Source organism: Armigeres subalbatus, chromosome 2, assembly GCF_024139115.2.
Source record: "Armigeres subalbatus isolate Guangzhou_Male chromosome 2, GZ_Asu_2, whole genome shotgun sequence".
NCBI lineage: Eukaryota > Metazoa > Arthropoda > Insecta > Diptera > Culicidae > Armigeres > Armigeres subalbatus.
In genome coordinates, this window is record NC_085140.1 from 161,616,572 (window position 1) to 161,640,887 (window position 24,316).

At 39.8% G+C, this 24,316-nt stretch overlaps 1 protein-coding gene across 2 annotated transcripts in view; it reads right to left on the reverse strand.

Annotated features, from left to right (window-relative positions):
- Nucleotides 1–24,316, reverse strand: part of LOC134211100 (potassium voltage-gated channel protein Shal) — a 641,586-nt gene that overhangs the window by 131,354 nt on the left and 485,916 nt on the right. For both annotated transcript variants that reach the window (XM_062687713.1, XM_062687714.1), the window contains one exon: nucleotides 8,106–10,769. In XM_062687713.1, coding sequence (XP_062543697.1) covers nucleotides 8,106–9,220 — 1,115 coding nt within the window. In that variant the 5' untranslated portion in view covers nucleotides 9,221–10,769. The remainder of the gene's footprint in view (nucleotides 1–8,105; nucleotides 10,770–24,316) is intronic.

A 24,316-nucleotide genomic window follows, 5' to 3' on the forward strand; every position in this document is an offset into this window, starting at 1 on the left:
TCAAAACATCCTGGAGCTCAGAACATACGATCTACCCGATCAAATGAGTCCTGAACGATGTATTCGTGCATCGCTAAGCATCCCAACAGGTCTATTGAGCCGAAAAATATCACTCATTATTTTTACAAGATACTGCAGAGCTTTTCGGTTCTCCAATTTATCCTGGAGTTCAGAATATGTGATTTACCCGATCAACCAAGTCCTGAACGATATATTCGTGAATTGCTGAACATCCCAACAGGTCAATTGAGCCGATAGGATATCACTCATTACTTTTGCAAGATACTACAGACCTTTTCGGTTTTTCCAGAACGTCCTGAACTTCAGAATATGTGATCTACTCGATTTCACTCATTACTTTTACAAGCTGGTACAAGCCTGTTTGGTCCTCCAAATCGTCCTGGAGCTTAGAACATGCGACCTATTCGATAATCTAAGTTCTGAATAATATATCTGGACATAACCAAACATCTCAGCAGTTCCATCCAGCTAGTGGGATTTCACTGATTTTTTTACAAGCTACAGTGGACCCTCCATGAGTCGATGTTCTATTTTGTTCTCATGAAAACAAATGATGCCATACTAAAATATTTTCTCGTTTACTCTGATGCACCTTTCGAACAATTTACCAAGGGCTTCTGTTCAACATCCGGATACTGGCTGTATCACATCTCGAGGGTCGACTGTATTGCATACCCTTTTTGGTTCTTCAAAACGTCCTAGAGCTTAGATCATTTGACCTATGATGCAACTTATGAATGATGTTAGATATGATACCCGGAAGAGGCCGCAGGCTTCGTGGAAGGCCGCGTACACGATGGCTTTTTGCAGTTGAAGAGGGCCTGAGGGCGCTCAATGTCCAGGGCGACTGGAAGCGATTGGCCCAGGATCGAGTCCAGTGGAGAAGGATACTCCATTCGACATAGGTACATCGAAGAGCTGTAGCCCATCAAGTATCAAGTAAGTAGATATGATATCCTAGTAGGTCCGTTGAGCTTATCACTCGTCCTAGGCATTGCAGGCCTTTATGGTTGGCTACTTTGAACTGAACTCGAGAACGTTTTATTGTACCATGAACACTTGTCGTGTCTTGTCTTAGTACATGCACAGCCAGTATTTAGTGGCACGAACACCTCGTATTCAAGAAAATGAAGTTCACAATATCAATTTGGGTACATATCGTTGTTGAGGACATTGCAAAAAGCCTTGGTTGATCTGGTAGATACTTTGGGTTGAACTTGATAACGTTTTGGAGTACTTCGAACATCTCATTTCCAAGCAAATTGAGTTTACATGATGCGTATGTGTCTTTTGGACCAGATTGGGTATATGCTGACGATGAGACAATTGCAAAAAGCCTTGGTTGATCTGGTAGACAACTTGGGTTGAACTTAAAAACGTTTTGGAGTACTCTGAATATCTTGTTTTCAAGGGGAGGGGGGCTTTGCATGGTGCGCATATGCGTATGGAATCAGTTTGGGTTCATATCGATGTTGAGTACATTGCAGAAAGCCATGGTTGATCTGGTAGACTTTGGGTTGAACTTAAAAACGTTTTGGAGTACCTTGAACATCTTGTGTTTTAGAAAATTGATTTTTCATGGTTAACCTATGCTTATGGAATCAGTTTTGGGTTCATATCGATGTTGAGGACATTGCAAAAATCCATGGTTGATCTTGTAGATACTTTGGGTTGAACTTAAGAATGTGTTGGAGTACCCTGAACATTTCGTATTCAAGATAATTTGGTTGACTAATGCGTATGTTACTAGTGGATCAGATTGGGTATATGCCGACGATGAGAACATTGCGTAAACCTTGGTTGATCTGTTAGATACCTTGGGGTGAACTCGAGAACGTTTTGGAGAGCCTTGAGCATCTTGTATTCCTCACTGTCTCAACTATATCAAGATGGCTAAACTTGATTGAGTGTTTATTATTATCAAACAATGTGGTATAGGATCCAAACATTTCAAATCCATCTGCATGCTCTCAGAAGCAAAATCTTCTGGTTCTTCAGTTTATAGCCAAACTTGAACTCCGATATTTTTCCTGTGAAGCAGAGGTGCGTCCTGATCAGAACATGTAAGTTACATGAGCCTCATGAGTTTTCTGGCAACGAAATATCACCACTTTTTTGAAATGTGAATATTATCAATATGATTGAGATTTTTTCTAATTTTAATATGGCATCAGCTAGCCATATTGTATAACTGTTGCGTGAGGTAGAAACACCCATGAAAATCGTTATAGCTAAGGCATAAAAGCAGTCTATGCTTAGCTAGGGCATATTGCCCCTCCTTCCCCTAGTATACGAGTAAGGCAAAAATATAAAAATATTTCAACATGGTTTATTGATGAGTCATTTGTCCATTTTTATCTAAATAATGTTCATATGGCTAATTGTTTCTCTGCCTTCTCGCCTTGATACTAAACAGTACCAACAGCATGTTTGCTCTAACAGTCTTTTGCTGTAAAAAGGCATGCTAGGACTTCATTTTCAATAAACTTTGAGCTTGAGCTTCTTGAGCTTGATTGACTGACCGTTGTTGCTACTCCATTATGATCAGATCAGCTGTTCTTGCACAGAAAACACAGTTTTGATAGAGAAGGGGAGAAATTGATTATGCATTCACTCGCCCACTGCAAGCTGAGTATACCTCTGCAATTGCCACTAGTTCATGCTGAATTTCATAGAATTTTTTGGGTGAGGTTGGCGAGCAGAGGTTAACCTTGGTTCACCAGTTGCCAGTGTGGTAGGAGAAAGCTATTGATGGAATTCTAATTGGATATAGGAAGCTAGCTTTTCGTTCATTTTAAATTCTAGCAGTTTCTGCCAAAGTAGTCAATTTTAAGATGTAGGATAGAAATGGAAACGGTATGGAAGTCCATTTCCTGTTCTAGCGATTGTAAAAAGTGCTAGTGTGTTGTCCAAGATTGGTGAGATTTTACGCGTTTTGTATTCGTGTAAATTACAAAAAAAAGGAAAATAATCGTGGTTGTTAAGTGTAAAATGTCCCTACTCCCACAAAGCCTACGAACGTAGCCAACACTACACTGCCTCATGAAAGGACGGCAGTGATACCGCTACTCTCAACCAGGGACGCCTAGAAAGATATCGAATGGGCGGCCATGGGGGTGGCGAACTGGGCGGAATTCATGGGCGACAACGGGTCAACGATCAGAGGCTTGGGGTCAATGGTCACAAGAACGACAAATCATTAGCCTGGTGATTGTCGAAAGGAAAGTTTGAAAGGTTGCCTCTCAACAGAAAAAGTTATTAAGTTAGTAGAGAAAAGTTATAGTTGGAAAATTGAAGAAGTTGGTAGAAAAGAAAGTTACAAAGAGTTAGTGTGAAAGACTGGACAGTAGACATCCAGGACCTCGCGGTTTCCCATAAACGCCATTCTGGGAAAGCCGTTACACAACCCGATACCTGCTTTAGTGGTATGTGTCGATCTAGTGCGCCAAAAACCCAGGTTTTTCAAGCAAGTCTACGAACTGCTGAAGTCTCGAGTCCATACTCGAGGAGCGCACGGCATAGGCAGAGGGTCCAAGGGGCTGCAGACCGCCGAAGAAGAAGCTGGTGATCACGCTAGAACCGGAGCGAATCCCAGCGGAGTAGCAGTGCGCGGGGCCCTGAAGAACGGAGAAGAAAGTGTTGGGAGTAGTGAGGAAGAGAAAGGTAGGAGGTAGCGCTAAGGAAGTGGGAGGCGTCGTCCGGTGTTTGAGGCAGACGCTTTCCGCGTCGAATGCAACTTGGTGAGAGCAAATCGAATAATGCTTAATACCAAAAAGTGTGTCTCATAAGTGTGTATTACACACATACATACATACATAGACACATACAGAGATCACCTTAATTCGCTAAGCAGATTCGATTGGAATGTAACACTATGGGTCTCTGAGCTTTCTATCGGAAGTTCGGTTTTGGACCAGATCAATAGCCTTTCCATATACAATGTTATAAGAAAGGGAGAAATTATAATGTGTATGAGAAAGGCAAAAAGGGTCCTCCACTGTTCTGTACTCGATACTGTCGAAAGATCTTATAATTTTGCAGTACATTTAGCACATCTTTCTTAGGCGTACCTTCTTAGCATTTTTTTTTATTCAAAAATGATTGTGAAATAAAGGTTGAACAGTTCAGTGTGTCGAAAATGAATCAAATTGCAATATTAAACGACAAGCGACAGTAAACTGGTACCTGGAAATGTGCGTAAATTACAGGAAGCTCCCACAAATTTCCAAAAAATCGCATGGACTTCACAAAATTGTCTGAAATTATGAAAGCAGTCTGTACACACTTAGTTTTAATTCCTTTAATTCCTAATTAATAATTGCGTTTTTTCGCAGATTTTCGGCCAATTATTTGCTGACTTTCAGCTATCTTGACAGATATCTCGGCAAAGAATATGTTTGCTGTGGTACGGCTTTGCGAATCTTGGTAAAATTTTAACATTTTGCTGAGATCCCAGTAAAAAATTAAATGTGTACGACTCTTCGAAATTATGTCTGAATATTTTAAAGGCAAAAAGGATTGCTGATAAAATTTAAGAAAAAAGTATTCAAACTACCTACGACGTTCCGAAATCCAGCCTCAAATTCAAGTGTTTTAACGTTATTAGCAAATCTGATATTTGTACATAAATAATTAGCTCCTATTTCCATCTCATTAAAAATAAAGCAATGAAAAGGAATTTGGTTTGTTTCTTATTTTTGTGCTTTTTTTTTCCCAGTGAGCATGCTTGTAAGGAAAAAGAAGCGACGAATTTGGTGCTGTATTTCTTTGTTTTGCGATGAGATGAATATATGTTCAGTGAGATGGAAAATGGAACAGTTCCCCTAAATTTGAAGAAATTCCCGGTAACATGATCAAATTCCCGGGTTTTTTCCCGGCTTTCTCCCGGTGATTTCAAATTCCCGTGTTTTCCCGGGTGAGTGGCCACCCTGTGATTTGGTTTGGGAGTTTTTGGGATTAGTTCCGCCATCGTTAGACCCGCCCTGGGTGAGTTAGTTCGGGTAAACTTTGAACGTGCGTGTCCGCATCACGCTGAAAGGCGTGTTAGCGCTTAACCGGATTACGTGATTACCGGGTTTTGGTCAGCTTTGTCCGCACTAGCAGAGCAGTATTCGTGAGCTCAAGTTCCATTTATATTGACAGTAAAGATCCACTCCTTTGCTAGTCCCGAATCCGTCGTACAGGGTATCCACGGACCAGACGTATCGAAAGCTTTGGTTAGTATCGTTTTGTTTCGTTCCGTGGAGTTTGAGTTCGGTGGTAAGTATCCTGTTACAAACATCAGAGCGTTTTGAACACGAACACGGGTTCTCGTGTTCAGATCCATCTCTGCTGTGAAGCCGACATCCTGATGAACGTTTTTGCTGAAGAAAGTGGAGACCTAGATCTCTTCTGTGATTTTTCACAGACAATCTAATCTGGGCATATATGACCCATCCGTCCTGAAAGGGTTGAAGAAAAGTGAGAAGTGAGACGCCAAATGACCTATTGGGCCAAACGACATATTCGGCCGAATGACTTGTTCGACGAAATGACTTGTTCGGCCGAATGACCTAAACGTCATATTCGGCAGAATGACCTGTTTGGCCAAATGACCTGTTCGGCAAAATGATTTTCGATTTAATGGTCTGTTCGACTAAACAACTTTCGGTCTAGTGGCCCTCGGGCAAGTGGCATTCAGCCGAATGGTTTTCTGCCAAACGTCCCTTCCCAGACAACCAGAATGCATTCATAATAGAATTGTTTTTCTGTTAGGGTAAAAGATCCAATAGTGGAGGAACTAAGCACGTTCCACCACTATTTGTTGCTTCACATCAAGTCTATACTTCATTTCACTTACCTTAAGAGTGTAATAGATAGATCATTGAACATATTTCATCTGATAGTGTTGTAATTACAGCAGCATCCATTATTGCCACCTAAAATAGTACCTCCAATTATTGGTGCAGTGTTCCAATAGTTGCGGTATTTTTTAATTCATGTTCCTATAGTTGCGAATCCCATTGTTTTTATACGGGACTCGCAACTATGGGAACACTACCGCAACTATTGGTGCAAAGCCAAGAAAAAGATAAGGTATTTTAGTGATACTTTACCGATTTTAAGGGAAATCCAAACCTGTTTTCTTCTATTTCGTCTACTGATATGTCAACAAATTGATGGACTACATGGGTTGCTGCGTTTAATACGTAGATTTTGTAAAATTAACACTACCGCAACTATAGGAACACCCACGACTATCGGATCTTTTACCCTATACGATGCCTATGCGCACAAACTTCATCGCATACCAGTCGCGGAAACGTTTTCTACGTACAAAAGTGGAGGCGATATGTGTGTATTTTTTATCCGACGTTGCACGGTAGTGTATGCGATGTTCACGTTTTTTAAGCGAGTTTGTTCTTTAAACTTTGCGATGAAGTTTGTGATAACAACTCTTTTTGACAGATCATCCGATTTCATTTGACTTTGTTTGCAGGAATATGCGATGCCAACAAATGATACTTTTTAAACTCGTAAAATAGCCTACTGTGCGGTAAAATTTATAAATAAACTGATGAACTTCGCACCACAAAGCGATTTCGATGAAACTTGGATCGATAAACGATTTTAATTGTGCATTCTTATGCGATGAGTGGTTGTCTGGGTTCCCCTGTGATCAGTGTTGTAAAACGTTATTTCGTTAATTTGCTAAAAAATAATTCTCAAGTTTTTTACTATTTTGCATTTTTATGAACATCTAACGCTTCAGGATCCAATAACTTTGTCCTGTTACTTGCTCTAAAACTGAAATCGGCAGCATCAGAGCCAAATTAGTATCTAATGATATTACCCAACAAACAATTTAAACTGAGCAAGCCAGTTTTTCAGCTGAAGATGCTTGTTTTAAACGGAATAAGCCATTTTTAGTTTCCAATGTTTGTTGGCCAATGTCATGACATATTTCGTCACATTTTTATAAAAACGTTATTAACATATTAGCTATGGTAATCCCATGACATTTTTGTGTCATTTCCCAACATTGCTTGAAGATTAATTCTCGTGCTTAGTATCATAGGGGCGTAGCTGCATTGATCGATTTCTCTTCATCGATGTTTTCTTCTTATAAATATAGCGATTTTCAACAGTTTACCTCGGATTTTATGTTCGGAGCGATAAAGGATAGTTGCAGCTTGCACCATAGTTCACCAGAAGCAACAATCATGGTTGTTACTTCCAATTCAGTTGAGTATTAACGAAAGAAAAACAGAGAAATCTATCAGTACAGTTACGGCCCTATGATACTAAGCGCGAGAATTATTGCAGCAAAATGATTTTTGGCAAATATAGTGAAATAATGATCCATGCCTACATGTATTCATATGGATCATACTTTTTTTGAGCAAATCTCAAAACAAAAACGAATGACACCAAAAAGGATACTTTAAAGTTTGTTCTGATATAGGCGAAATGATAGACTAGGCAGGTTTGTTCCATTTATTGTCTTCGTGGTTTTTAAGCCCATTCTTCTTCTCTTCTTCGTTGGCATTACATCCCCCACTGGGACATTGCCGCCTCGCAGCTTAGTGTTCATTAAGCACTTCCACAGTTATTAACTGCGAGGTTTCTAAGCCAAGTTACCATTTTCGCATTCGTATATCATGAGGCTAACACGATGATACTTTTATGCCCAGGGAAGTCGAGACAATTTCCAATCCGAAAATTGCCTAGACCGGTACCGGGAATCGAACCCAGCCACCCTCAGCATGGTCTTGCTTTGTAGCCGCGCATCTTACCGCACGGCTAAGGAGGGCCCCTTAAGCCCATTGCACCGGATATTTTCCGAAGATTGTTTGGACCTGTTTAATGCCACATGGACAGTTAATGTTTCATGAGCTCTATTCGTGTTCTGTACAACACCTGTCCATGATATCTGATTCTAAAAAACCTATTATAACTTAATAAACCATACCCTAAGAAACGAAGCTTACAATAAATAACGTCTTGAGCTAGGCGGACCTGAGCTGGTTTCCCGAATAGAACTTTTAGTTTTAGCGGTGGATACAATCGTCATAAAACACAAACAATATAAAGTGAATACTCACCCTAACGTTGTCATCGTGACAATAGTATACCAAAACGCCGCCGGAATGGAGGTGAAGTTCGTGCCGTCCACGTTCTTCTCGGCGTAGAACATGACCGTGGCGAAGATGATGATGGCCATCGCCAGCGAAAACACCAGGAAGCCCAGCTCGGAGGCGCACGACTTGAGCGTGTAGCCGAGAATCCGCAGACCCTGCGAGTGGCGCGAAAACTTGAAGATTCGGAACACCCGGAACACTCGCAACGTTACGAACGCACCGGACACATCGTCGTTGTCGGTGATTCCGAGACCGATGTAGTACGGCAGGATGGCGACCACATCGATGATGCTCATGACGCTGCGCATGAATTTACACCGGCACGGTGCGGCGAATAACCGAAGCAGATATTCTGCTGTGAAGATCATCACACACGCCGTGTCCAGGCAGAAGAATACGATTTTGTACCGTTCGCCGCAAGATAAGGTGCCGGCACGGCCCGGCCGTAACCCGCAGGGAACCGTCTCGACGACGTTGGCCATCACAGATACAGCAATGAAGAAGCCCGTAACATAGTAGAACACGAGGGCGGCAGTGGAAGTGTGTGGATTCTCGAATGCTCGCCACATCCGTTGTCTGATGTTGGTAAGCTGTTGCAGATTATTATCACTATTCTCCGACAGTTTGTCGTCCATCAGTCGTTCGGCGTTCTCCCGCTTCCGATCCCGGTAGTCTTCGTAGCAGCAGTCTCCAATCACGTCCGGCATGATTCCGAAGAATGCTAATTCCTCATCGTAACTGAGCAAACACTCGTGTCGAGGATAGTGCAGCTTCCCAGTTCGGTAGTAATTTAATATGTGCCTAAATATGTCCGGATCACGGTCGAAAAAATACTCTTTGCTATCTTCATCGTAGAAGAAGTCTCTCTCATTGGAGCCTAATAGTGTGTCTGGGTACTTCTCAACGGTCGTTCGCCAGGTTTCGAACCTTCGTCCGGAGACGTTTATGATTAGCTTCTCGTCTTCTGATCTGAGGCGGTCCTTGAACACCGGGGGTGCTGGTAGTGGATGGGATGCTATTGGGACCCACCCGATGGCCGCCGCCCGTGCAAATGGCAACCAAGCGGCGACCGAAGCCATGCTATTCGGTGGAATTTTTCGATGGGCCCCCAATAGAGCACGAGAAACGACACGATAATGATATCCACACCCCCTCCGGTGCGATAAGACGGTCTACCGCAGCTGCTATATGAGTTCTGCCGTTTTTTCTTCTTGTGATTTCTGACGTGACCTTGCTGCTGTGGATCGTCGTTGTCTAATGGCAGACGGAGGCCGCCTCTGTCGGGCTTATTGTATCCCCACTGCTCGGCACAAAATAAATCCAATTATGACATTCGTTCCGGGGGTGCCCCGCTGAGACTAAAAAATCTCTACGCGTCGGTTCAAATAAATAACCGTTTTCGTATAATTTTTCCGCTCTCGCTTTTACCGCCTAGGAAAATTATTCCTTTCATGAACGACTCTGAAGGCTTTGTCCAAAGGATAATAGGCTTCTGTTCGGCAAGCTAAAAATATTTGGTTTCAAAGTACAAGAAGGAAGCGGCAAAAAATCTCGGATTTGTGTACGCTGGAGCTTCTCCTATTTTTGCGATTCTTTTCGATCTTTGTTAATGGTAATGGCTTTGCTCTAAGTTCGGTTCTATGCAGATGGGAAATAATGAGAAGCGCAAATTCCACGAAATCAACGTGCTCGGACTACATTTTCCATTTGTTTTTTTCTTGTGCCGCTTTTTGTTCCCAGGGTCAAATGCAAATTCCCTCGATGGATCCCTACGAAGCAAGCTTGAACAAATCCATCCGGCTATTTCCGCTGATGTCGGCGAAGTTTGAATCCCCTTACTAACCACACAGTCCTCGAGACATTCAACCTAGACGATTTAAACGCATCACGATCTGATTAACATTGTGGTGATATTGAAAATTATTCACCGTGAAGCACTTTCCTGCTGGAGAACTTCAAGCTGTTGTTAATGTAGCAGAAAACCATCCTCTTCACTGGCATTTCCCGTTTTTTGAACCAATCGCTTTTTTGAACCATATGCCACTGCCGTGATGATTAATCACTTTCATCTCGAAATCTTCACCACCCAATTTCTCAACTGGCAAGTTTCTCTTCCAACCAGCCGTCTAGCAACACTTGATCTTCAATTTTTCACCATTCACTCCCCTCTCTTTTCCACGTCCCCAGCTTCACTTATATGGCAAGGAGAAAAACGCTTGTTACCGAGAGGCTTTGGCACGACGAGCCCTCATATTAGTTGTCCTAGCTACCACCATTAGCCGCTTTCCACGAAGGATACACTTTCTGGGCTCTGAGCTGCCGAGCTATCGCTCTGGCGGGGATTTTGTTTTTCTCCACTGCCCCAAAACTTCACCAAGCCCCACCACTCTAGCGAGTAATAATTCCCCCTCTCGGGTTAAGCCGACATAAGATCCGTGCTAGCACTTCGACGATGCCAAGTTTCAATTCCGACGAATCCCAAACATGAACAACATACTCGTTAGGGAAAAAGTCCATCCGACGACCAACGGTTAGTGGGATGTTGTCAACTTGTTCCGCTGTCCGCTTCTTATGGCAGTTGAGAGCGTTTCCATCTCATTCCATGGTACTTGAGTGCTTAGTAATGATCTGTGGGCAAGAAAAATAAAAAAAAGCTGATATTAGAATTTTGGTTGAGATTGTATTGCTACTTAATAGGATAAAAAACTTAATATTTGGACTGTGTCTAACGTTTGATATTAAATTCGAGGCACTTCTTTGCAATGCCAGAGATGATACTGAATATACCATAGAATATAATATAATAAAATATAGAATATACAATTGAATATCAATAGAAAACGAGTCAACAGACTAGGGAATTTCTCATGACAGTTATGGAAACTGAATGTTAGAGAAACGCTCGTGAATTATGATTATTATTATTATTGTTAAATTATTAAAAATGTTATTATTATTATTGTTGCTACATAATTTTTATTAAATTATGTGAATTATGAATTATCTCGTAAGCGATATCAAAAAAGCCTCTTCCGACATAAAAACTTGTATGTATGAAAGTATGTGTTGAGGAAGACTTATCAAAAGTGGATACTTCTTAGATTGCCTTTTCATATATTTATCGTGATTTGGTTATAATCACTAGAGCGCTATAATATTTAAATTTAATTTAATTCAACTTATACAGGTAGTAGTAGTTAAGATTAGGTTGAACATCACAGTTGAATTTTGACTGATTTAAATGAAAAGTATTTTGAATTTGAGAAACAAATCGACTTCACGCTAACTAACGCTCTTCCACGCACTGGCTATCACCACTAAACTGAGTGGAGTGGATGTGTGGCGTAAATATGTAACTTTTTTTAAAATGTCTAACATGTATCAAGTTTGGATTATTTTTTCAATGGCATCTGCTGTTGAAATATTGATGCAATTTTGTACTACACACTTTGTACTACACGGCATATTTTAATACGTCATTTAGTTTTACGGCCTTTTTCTAATGGCACGTGACGTAAAAAGAACTTGAAACATTATTGACATCCAAAGACGGTAGACCATTTGATTCAATCTCTAGAACAATTGGGAAAACTTACGCAAGCCATCCAAACTCCAGGACAGCTTTGAGATCTTACAACACCTCATATGCCTTGATTTGAGACAAGTGAAAGACAAATACTCGGGGAATATAATTGAGTTGATATCGCAACTAAAGACATCATGGAAGGCTTGGTTGATTTGGTAGACCATTTGATTCAAACTCCAGAAAATTTGGAGATCTTACAACATCTTACATGCTAAAATTTGAGACGCAAGCGAAAGACTAATACTCAGAATTCAAATTTGGGTTGACACCGCGACATTGTGAAAGCCTTGTTTGATTCGGTAAGTATCAGGTATAAGAACGTCGGCTCCAGGGGCACGTTCACCTCAATTTGGTAGATTTGTGCCATCACCTTCACAGCCTTTCTAATCACGCACCTGATGGGTAAGGAAGTGAACAAAAAGGAAAGGAATATGGATGGAAGGAAAATGGAAGTTGAAAAGGGCATACAATGTATACAACACGTACAAATGCTCATAGCTCCTTACCACAACAGGTTATGAACTTAGTAAGTGTTTACTAAATATTTGGAAGCGCAGTTGCGCATAAACAGGGCAGTTACATATCAGATGATAAGAAGTTCCATAATCGGATTCACAACAACCACAGACAAATGATTCAACACGTTGAATATTTGTCATGTGATAGTTGAGTCGGCAGTGACCTGTCAAGGCCTTGACTAAGACACTGCAAGTCTGTTTAGATAGATTAGCTAAATAGTTTGCTACTGCCGGAGATGGCTCTCGGATATACTATTTTGTTTGTCGACATGAATCCAAACTACTCCAATACCGTTTGTGCTGAGTGGAAGCCCAAGAGCTAATCAAACGCTTCACCCAACACTTAGATATTGGAATAGCTGGCTCATGACCAATAAAGTCTTGTGATGCTCCAGTGCGAGCTAACTCATCAGCCAATTCGTTTCCAGCTATGGAAGAATGGCCAGGTACCCATATAAGGTGTAACGTATTAACTGAATTCAGTTCCTCAATTTGAGTTCAATTTGAGAGCTTTGATAGCTACTTGGCTATCTGAACAGATGTACATTAGGGTAGTTCACATTTCAAAAATGCTCGAAAATTCCAACTCCCATATGTCTATAAGAATCATTTTGATAATATAGGAGTCCTGGCAAAATTTCAGGCAATTCGGTGGCCATTTAGGGGTGGCGCGAGGTCAATTTATGTTTATATGGAAATTTGTATGAGAAAGACTTAAAATTTATTCAAATCCCCCTACAACTCTTAAATCGTGATGAATTCAAATAAACATCCCCAACCTCCATTTTTGGAGTCTATTTGAGCTCAACCAGTGGGTAACTCATTGATTTTGATTTATGTTTCCACTGCTACGTTGAGGCTAAATACACCATTTTAGCCATTTATCTCATATTCACGCTGTCAATTGAACCGCTCAATCCACTCAGAACTAATGTGTTATTCGGAGGTCTCATTTATATGGACTCCAAAAAGAGAGGTTGGGGATGTTTATTTGAATTCATCACGATTCGACAGATGTAGGGAGACTTGAATATTTTTTTAGTTTTTCCCATACAAATTTCCATATAAACATAAATTGACTTCGCGCCACCCCTAAATGGCCACCAAATTGCCTGAAATTTTGCCAGGACTCCTATATTATTAAAATGATGCTAATAGACATGTGGGAGTTGGAATTTTCGAACATTTTTGAAATTTGAACTGCCCTAATGTACATACATGTATATTACTTTGCCCATTATGTGTTTCTGCAGTGCGGATTGCACTCCACACATAATGGCAAATATTTCCGCTTGAAGGACAGTACAGTGTCTACCCAGTGAGTGGGACTGTTCCAATCTCAACTCACGCGAATATACGTCTGCACCTGCTCTACCTTCGAGGAGGGAGCTGTCAGTGTAACAAACAATGCTGTCCGACATACTTCTCTCCAAATATCCAGATGTCCACTCATCCCGCGAGGGGAATTGTGTTGAAAATGTTCTATGAGGAAAACTACTAGCGAGTGTGAGATCACTTGAAGCGAGCACAGTTCTGTCCCAATCAACCATGAGCTGTAACTATGGAACTGTAACTATGTAGAACTATAGTTTACAGGATTCTCTTCCATGAAACCAAGAACTCATAATCGGTAAGTTCAAGAAAGTGCTTGTTTGAGATGTATGTGTAGTGGGGCCACGTTGAAGAGAACCTCGAGAGCAGCCGTGGGAGTCGAAGAGAACGCACCAGTCATTGCCATTAGGCACATTCTTTGAAGATGGCCTAATTTAGACTGAATTGTCCTCACTTCACCCTTTTGCCACCACACAAGACATCCATAAGCCACAGTTGGTCGTACAACTGTTGAGTACATCCATTTTATATATTTGGGTTTAAAACCCCAAGTTTTACCAAAAGTTCGCAGGCATTGGTCGAAAGCCTAACACGCCTTCTTGACTCTGAACTCAATGTTAGGTGTCCAAGAGAGCTTGGAATCAAGAATTAGTCCCACATACTTTACCTGATCCGTTACAGTGATTTCAGAATCAAAAAGATGTGATGGGTGAATACCATTACGGTTACGTTTTTCCGTGAAAAGTACAATAGATGTTTTACTCGGATTAACCGAAAGGCCATATTGGCGACACCAACTTTCAACTGCCTGAAGAGCGTTGTGCATCAGGTCGAATAAAGTAGTAATACACAAACCGACTATCAATATTAGATAGCCGTCGGCAAATCCATAGGTAGGAAAACCGCCATTATTGAGTAATCTCAATAGCGTATCTGCAACGAGGTTCCACAAAAGTGGAGATAATACTCCGCCTTGGGGACATCCGCAGACACTCAATTTCATAATCGTTGCTTAACGTAATGTCGAGTAGAATCCTTTTGATTATTATATTAGGGAGCCTTCCAATATGGCAGCGAAAGACCTGTTGTCAAAAGCACCCTCAATATCTGAGAACGCACCCAAACATGATTGCTTTTGAGCAATTGCTCTCTCGATGTCGTAGACAACCTTGTGAAGAAGAGTCTCGTTGGACTTTTCAGATCGATAAGCATGTTGATTAACATGAAGAGGATTTTTTGCCAAACAGTCATCACAAATGTTGTAAGCATTTCAGAAGAAATGAGGGCAGACTGATGGGTCTAAAACTCTTTGCTTCTTCATACGAAGCACGTCCTCCTTTTGGGACAAACTTTACAGTGATATCCCGCCAGGATATGGGAATATACCCAGTAGCAAAACTGCATACTAAAAGTTTTTTCAAAACATGTTTGATATGCTCAAAACCCCTCTGAAGAAGAACGGGATAGATCCCATCTTCCCATGGAGATTTGTAAGGAGCAAAACTGTTAAGAGCCCATTGAATCGATTCAGTAGTTATGATTCTATGAGCCAGAGCCCAAGACCCGTAGCTACATGAAAAGACATTAGGAACATCCGAAGATGCTATATCAACACATCCAGGGAAGTGTGTACCAAATAGGTGCTCTAATGCTTAATCGTCAGAAGAAGTGTAGTCGCCATTTGGCATGCGAATTTCGCTAACTTGGAAATCCTTGGATCTCGCAAGAATTTTATTTAACCTACTGGCTTCACTCAAATTGGAAACATTTGCACAAAGGTTTTTCCAGCCGGATCGTTCAGCAGATCGAAGAGCCTTCTTGTAGGCTTTCCGAGCCGACTTGAAAGACTCCGTCCCTGCTGAATGGCGTCTGTTCCAACTCCTTCTGCACTGCTTCCTGAGTTTAGCCAATTCGGAATTCCACCATGGGGTTCCTCTTGAGGTTTTCACAGAACGCAAAGGGCAAGCTTCTTCGAAAGCTTCCACGATATGCAACGTTGTAGTATCAACGGCATCATCCAAGTCGGTAGGAGTTTCAATGGTTGGTAGATATCCATTAAATTTTGTCGAGAGCAACTCTATATAGAGATCCCAGTTGGTTGAACGAGGATTTCTAAAACGCAAGGTCTGCGAAGTAACATTCAAATGATCGAAGAAGATGTAGTGATGGTCAGATATGGATTCTTCATCTGATACATACCTATTCGTTAACTCGTGACTGATTCTATTGGAGCAGAGAGTTATGTCTAACACTTATGCTTTATTAGATACCATAAAGGTTGGGCGATTGCCTATGTTAAGTAAACCAAGCTCGGTACTACTTGAGTATTCCATCAAGCTGGAGCCTCTCAGATTGATATCCGAGCTACCCCAGATGATGTGATGAGCATTAGCATCACTGCCGACAATTAGCGGAAGGCCTTTTGAAGTGCAATAAATGACAACTTGTTTGAAAGCATCCGTAGGGGATGGTTCATCATATGGTAAATAAACCGAACAATAGTCGTATTTTCTGACTGGCGTTTCACCAGTTACATCAATTGTGACAGCACATACATCTCTGGTTGTTAGTTCAGAGACAAGTGTAGCAACGATAGCGTTGTTAACAAGTATACATACACGAGGCATTGATCGATTGTTTGCCATTTCTTTACTGAAAGCAGCAAAAACCGGGTTCACTAGGTTACCTAGGTAGAAGCTACCCTTGCGAAAATAGGGTTGCTTCTTTGCATAAGTCTACAAAGATTAATCGTTGCTGTTCTTTTGTGCTGAAGATTGATTTGAGCTATCCTAACTGAAGCCATTGCGAATTACGATAATACACTCCACAACTTCAACATTTATGTGAACAGCAACGATGAAACCAAGTCGGTATCGTATCAAGAACATCAAAGTCGAAACACCGAGTATACTGTGAAAAACGCATAAAGCGAATCCATATAGGTGACAATTAGATGAAAAACTATAAAAAACATACTCATAATCCCACCCTTATTTACCCTCAAGTTGAGATTGAATAGGAGTAGCCGATTTTTCCGGAGAAGCAAACAGTCAACTACGCCATAGCTCCGGTTAGCGGTTGGGTTTTTATTAGACCCCGCTAACCATTCATTCGTAGGCACGGTGAGCATAAAGCCCCATCACACCAATAATTGGGGGTCACCTGTATGATGGACTTCTACCACTGGAACAGGCAATCCGTAGCGTTATTCTTAGCCAGATCACCGGCTTCCGACACCGCACGGCTATCTGGGCTGTTCATGGAGAGAAGTTGACATTGACTTTACGTCAACTTTAAATGTGGCCGAACAGTCACGAATAAGTTGATACCGCGAATGAAGGCATCATGGAAGCTTTGGTTTATTTGGTAGACCATTTGATTCAAACTCCAGGACAATTTGGAAATTTTACATCATGTTACATGCTAAAATGTTAGACGCGAGTGAAAGACTAATACTCAGAATTCAAAATTGGGTTGATACCGCGGCTAGGGACATCGTGAAAGCCTTGTTTGATTCGGTAGACTATTTAATTCAAACTCCAGGATAATTTGGAGATCTCAAAGCATCTCATACACCTGGACTTGAGACGCAAGTGAAAGACAAATACTAGGAGGGCATGATTGGGATGATATCGCGGCTGAGGACCAGGATAGAAATATTTCACAGTCAATGCAGTGAAAAACATGGATCTCAGTATAATCTGCAGTCGCCTTCATCGCCGCCGTGGTAAGTGCGACTGGGTGCAGCCGAAAAATCATTTCCAATACCGACCATTCAATTTCATATTCAGCAACTCACAAGTCGCTCTGACAGGCTGCTCATTTCACGACTTACCGTATGACGCGTGGTGATTTTTTTCAATTTGCTGAGTAAATGTGTACATTTTGCTGAGGTAAATTTCATCTTCGCGACGCAGTGGGTGATGTGAGTTCTGTTGTTTACTTTTCTGCCTCTCCGGGAATGTGAGGTTGATTTCAAAGCAGGAAGAAAATAAAAAAATGATATAAAAAAACATCAACTTCATCCAGTGCTGACGAATCCCAAGTAACATTTTGAATTTATTCAAGTTTTATTGCAGTTTTATCAAGGATTCGCATAAACTGTAGAATTTTATCATAGTTTTCATCTAGTCCAAATTACCTCAAAGCTAAATTCTCTTATAATAGTTTTATGATATGCTCCAGGTCCATCTTAAGCTGTTTATTTTGATAAATTGTGCAGCAAGAGCACTATATCCCAATTGAAACCAAATAGTTTTGAGAAAGTTTTATGGTACTCTTCATTAAGAAAGAACGATCTTGAAAATGCCATTATAAAACTTCCTTAAAACTATGTGGTTTTGAGTGGGAGAAAGTGCTCTTGATGAAGAATACATCAAAACAAACAAAACATAATGTCAAATTAGACGCAAACAAGTGTATAAATTAAAAACAGGTGGATCAAAGGCAAAAATAATGTAAATTTATTCCATACTAGCAGACCCGACGAACTTCGTTTCGCCTAAAATTGATTTATTCTCTTTTTAGTTCTCGAGTTATGCAGAAATTTCAGTTTCAATTGTATGGGAGCCCCCTTTTCAAAGGAGGGAGGGATTTCGAACCATCTTAAGAACCTTCCCCGGGCCCAAAAACCTCTGGATACAAATTTTAACGCCGATCGGTTCAGTAGTTTTGGAGTCTATAAGGTTCAGACAGACAGAAATTCATTTATATGTATATAGATATGGAAACTCCATTTGCGCAAGCATCTGTTTTTTTCTATCGAAGTTTTCTTTCTATCGGATCATCAGCTGCAGTTTTCTTTCTATCGGATCAAATTTACCAGCTGCATCAGCTGTCTTGATCTTCCAATACCAGGCAGATTTCATATCCTCCCATTTATCATATGATCGATCAATTTTCTTTAAAATACATTTTCTCGATTTTTTGGGCGTTCGTAATCATAACCTGGGTACAATACACAGGCGAATTTCTCCAGTTTTCAACGAACGGTTGAGCTACGCAACAAATACTGGCAAGTTAAGTATTTACAAGATAGATTTTTGAAATCTTTAACATATTGTGGCAAAATCGCCACCAAAAATCATTATCGAACTATCAACTCTATTCGTATTTCGAAGCTGGTATATTTTTAATAAAGAAGTATTAAACAATTACTTTTTTATTAAAAATAACCCTATAGATGTTTAACTGACAGGTTAACAAATAAGTTGTATGCATTTATTTTTCAGTTGAATTGCATGTCATTATATGACAATATTCGCAAAACGGATGATTTCGGCTCAATCTGTGTCGTTTTTTTATTGCAATCATGCGTGCTGACTATTTTTTTTGTCTTTATTTTTGTGATAAACGCCCACTACTGAAAACCATCACAAACATGGAAATCAAAACATTTTGCGCTCCAATTATTTGTTCTCGATAGATAGATAGGTATTACGAGGAGCAGTAACCCTATTGAGTTTTCATTTAATTCAGCATTTTGTGCAGATATTTAGTTTAGTAAATATTTAACGGCGAACTCTTTCCAAATGAACGACTTGTTTTCGTTGGAATTGTGAACAACATGTTATAATGAAAGCACCAAACTTATAACGCTCTTCAATAAAACTTCTTAGTTTTGACTAGTACTAGTTAGTTTTATTCAAGACAAACTAAGCTTCGTCAAGATTGCGATAAATCTAGTTCAATTTATCATGCTCCTGCATAAACCTAACAGGTTTTGTATGAGATAAAGTGGATTTAATCCAATCTTATGATGGTTTTCGATAAAACTATTGAAATCATGGCGGATTATCGTCTGCGTCAAATTTCTTGATGGAAGCCATTTCTATATGAACGATGAAAACTATTTGTTTTAATTTTACATGCATGAGTCATTTCATAGATCGGAGCATATAACAAATATTGTTACATCTGCGAAATAAAAAGTAGAGCAAAATTTTTTTTTCGTGTATGCTCAATTGTTTAAATAAAAATAGTTTTCAAAATAATATTATATCTTGCAATATAAATAAGGCGCATTCAATAGTTGTTACATTTATTCGGAAAAGCATCGACAAAGTGGTTGTGGCATGTGGAATTACACGATCACAATGCAATTAAGTTTCAATTTATCAACGTATCCCTAATAATTTTCATCGTTATGAGATACTGTTCGATTTGGTTCAGACAAAATTCAATATAAATAAGTATAAATATCAGCGGATCTAGATAACGAAAACACATGCTGTCAAATTCCTTAGTAATCCTAAAAGGGTTTTATGCTGATCTTTCATGCCATCATAAGCTCACTTTGATAAAACTAACAAGTTTTAAGCGAACCTTGGAAAATGGTCTTGAACACCTTCTCAAGAGTGGGCCTCTTTCGTCTTATAGTGGCTTTGAATGTGGTTTTAAGGCACATGTCTAGAAGTGTGCTTCAAGTGCATCATAAAATTAATTTTGCTCCTTGGGATATTTACAACCCGGCTGAGGACATCATGAAAGCCTCAGTAGATTCGGAATACAATTTGATTCAAACTCCAGGACAATTTGGAGATCTTACAACTTAATACATTATTCATCAACTTAATTGAAGACGCAAGTTAAAGACAAATAATCGGAGGTCAAAATTGGATTGACACCGAAGCTGGGGACACCATGGAAACCTTGGTTGATTCGGTAGACCATTTGATTTAAACTTCAGGACAATTTGGAGATCTTGCAACACCTCATATGTCTTGTTTTGAAAGCAAGTGAAAGACAAATCCTCAGAGAACATAATTGAGTTGATACCACGGCTTGGGACGTAATGAACGATTGGTTGATTCGGTAGACCATTTTATTCAAACTCCAGGACAATTAGGTGATCTTTTAACATCTCATATGGCTGGATTTGAAGAGATCTTACAATACTTCATGTAAGACGCAAGTGAACGTAATAAAAAGTATCCAACGATCAATAAATTAAGTGAAATATTAGAAATTTTAGCATAAATTCTTTTTACGTCACATTCGGTTTACGTCCCCTTAATAAGTGACGTAAAAAGAGGGTTGAGTGTATTTGCACATTTTTTTAAATTCAATTAGGGGAAATGACGGCTTCGACAGGTTTTGTTCTGATATTAATAACTAATTATGCTAAAATTTGGCTTAAACATTCTTTGCATATCAAACAATATTGTGGTCAAATTTCATAAAATTTGGTCAACAAAAAACCCCTGACAATAATAGAACAAAACCTGCCAAAGCCATCATTCCCCCTATGTAAAAAAAGCATGCAGCATGCAGAATAAAACCGATGCTGAACATGATGCAGATCAATATAATTGAAAATGATACTGAACTGTTACATAATTTGACTGACATGTGGATATTAGCTGCATGCTTCCAATAAAACGCACTTGCTTTTGTAGCATGCAAATCAGTTATTTAATATTTTTCTTCAAGCAAATCTAGCTCTCAAGTGAAAGCCCACTGCCTATAGCCGAACATCTTCGAACCCCAACATGGAGAATCTAAATTTAAACATGCAAACAACACGACAAAATTATACAAAACGGTTGTTCAACTTCCTCAAAAGAGTTCCGTGGACTTCATTTTCCGTTCACACCCATCCCGTCATCGTCACCGGGCGGTCGCATTCCATGCCTCTTCTTGTATTCTTGGGCGACAACAATACCAAAAAGCGCTCAAGGTGCTGCTTGAATGGTTGTCGGTAACCGATGCCATCGCAACCACCTACCGCTGCACTGCACCAGTCGACCATCGAACCAGGCTGGGCTGGGTTAGTTTGTGCCTAGTTTTCCTTTCATTTTGCTTTAGCTCTCCATTATTATCAGAAGGCCATCTTCCTGGCAGGCACAATGTGGTGGGATGTACAAAACCGTGATTCAAAAGCTGTTTTCAAAGAATTTAGGATTTTCCGTTTCTTCAATAAATTCATATTTTTTTTATTCGATTTTATATTTTATATTTTATTTCTGATTTCTGATTTCTGGTTTCCGATTTCTGATTTCTGATTTCTGATTTCTGATTTCTGATTTCTGATTTCTGATTTCTGATTTCTGATTTCTGATTTCTGATTTCTGATTTCTGATTTCTGATTTCTGATTTCTGATTTCTGATTTCTGATTTCTGATTTTTTATTTCCGATTTCTGATTTCTGATTTCTGATTTCTGATTTCTGATTTCTGATTTCTGATTTTTGATTTCTGATTTCTGATTTCTGATTTCTGATTTCTGATTTCTGATTCCTGATTTCTGATTCCTGATTTCTGATTTCTGATTTCTGATTTCTGATTTCTGATTCCTGATTTCTGATTTCTGATTTCTGATTTCTGATTTCTGATTTCTGATTTCTGATTTCTGATTTCTGATTTCTGATTTCTGATTTCTGATTTCTGATTTCTGATTTCTGATTTCTGATTTCTGATTTCTGATTTACTATAATCCCACATCAGTGCTCCTTTTATTGGTTTCGATCATTTCAATAACGTTCTTATGTGGTATTGGTATTTTTATTTCTACAATCAACTTAAACATGCTTTTCCGATAGTCCAGTAATTCGATAAAAATCATCGATAGTCAAAATCATTTGGTGCAAAAAAAATCTGTAACATGACACACTGTGTAGCGGTGAGTAAATGTGGGGTTGCTTTTGTCACACACCTTGCGAAAAAAGTGTTGTGTTGGAGGAATAAAAGAAACAAGTTTATAGACCGAAGTCGGGAACTGGAGCGGTTGAACCCCCGATTGCCGTTGTCTAGCTCGTTCCGGTTATGTGGTTCAGGTAACGGTAGTTGGTGTCAATCTGGTCCAGTAAGAATGATAGCAAACGATGACGCCATCACGTTTATTGTTCCTGACTGCAGATTATTGTACGAAAGCCGTCTGAAATTTATAGGCAGAACCGGAACCAGAATTCTTTTCACGATTCTTACTGTAGGTTTCATATATCACAAAAATGATGAAGGTTGCTTTTTCTAGGCCATCAGACGAATATCATACACGTGGGTGTATTTAAAATGATAGGAAAGCTCTCAAGCTTTCGACACTTCTTTGAAATGGATACTACCACCTGTGCACGATAAATCTTGTTTTGAAAATATCAACACCCAAATCGATCATCGTATGTCAGCAAAACCTCTCCACCAAGAAGTGAAGGAAGCTTGGCATCATGCTTGGAAGAGTAACCGCATTCCATCCTTCAGCACCGAAGCGATGTGAGTCGTCCGTTGCGTGGTGCACGTTTATGGCACCCCGTGGACGCGATGGATTGATATTTTTCTGACACAGTTTCGGGCACGGTACCATCAGAAGATTTTCAATGAAGTTCTAACCGTTGACAGGGTTGATGCAAATTTACGAAACATTTTCATTTGCACATGAATGATGCTACCAGATATTTAAAGCCATCAGCACAACCAGTTCTGTCGGTTAGGTCAATATCATTCATTATCATACATTTTTAATGGTACATAAACACTTTCTTGTTTTTCTGAACGTGCCACAGTTAGTTAACGATCTTGCTGCCATAAGTGATTCGACTTTGAGCCCTAACGATGCTTTTTCCTTTCCACTTTTTTATCCCAAGCAAAACAATTCCCCTAACGAATGCACCCGGTTCCACTAACCAAACCATCAAAGTCAGAAATCTGGGCTGGAACTGTTGGGAAATGCATTCGGTCAACCCGCTCGTTAGGGGTTGAGATGAAGAATCGTCTCCATAGAGCTGAGTCATCTACTGAAACTAAAAGCTCCATCATCGCCATCAACACTACAACCATCATCAAACGAATGACCTCTATGGAATGCAAATTTATTGCACAGGAAATGAGTTTTCAATTTTATCCTCACTCACTTTACATTTTTATTACCCATCGAGTGGTTTTATGGTCGGAGGTGGAGTTTGAATAGATAAGAAGCACTTCTTGGTCAGTGAAGGGCGCAATGGTTCAGCGACTCTATGCAGTGAGTCCTACACGATATGTTCGTAAATATTTAATAAACCGATGCATTGGCTTGCTTATTAAAACCTCGTCTGTGCAAAAAACATATTTATCTGATTCATGTCTATTGAGGTGAACCGGTCTAGGGCCGAAAACCTCGTTAATAAAGACAATAAAAAAAAAATGATTCATGTCTTAAATATAATTCGATAGATGTACTTTGGTAGTAACTTTGGAATCCACGGTGCTTTTATCAGCGGATTTTTAAACCGTACAAATTTGTGCCAGAAGGTTTAAGATTTTTATGAAGAACAAACATTAGAAATTCACTGTGAATAAATTGTTTTGCCTTATCCACTTTGCGATTTTATTGAAGATAAGAAAAGCAAAACTTTGAAATCACAAAGTTTGTTAAAATTAAAAAGCCATAGTCTTTAGAACAATACAAAGCAAAACCATAATTTAGGTACCGTCATCGGTGGTGATAATGGGCCAAATAAGGCATAGAATGGGCCACGTTTTCAACAACTTTGACTGTCTTTATAATGTAATTAATGTATCTAGAAACAAGGTTGCCGTTCAATTGTGTGCTCCTTTTATTCCCTCCTCGCGTCAAGCTCTCCTTTGCGTTACATACGTAAGAATTCCCGCGCATGAAATCTAATAACTCTTTAAGGACATAGTTGGAAGAGTACCACGATGGCAGTCAATATGGCGCCGGACCTTCCACGGGTCAACCCCACCCCTCCCGCACTCCTCTCCCACCAACATTCGAATGCATCGAACAGCATCGAACAAAAGTTTAAT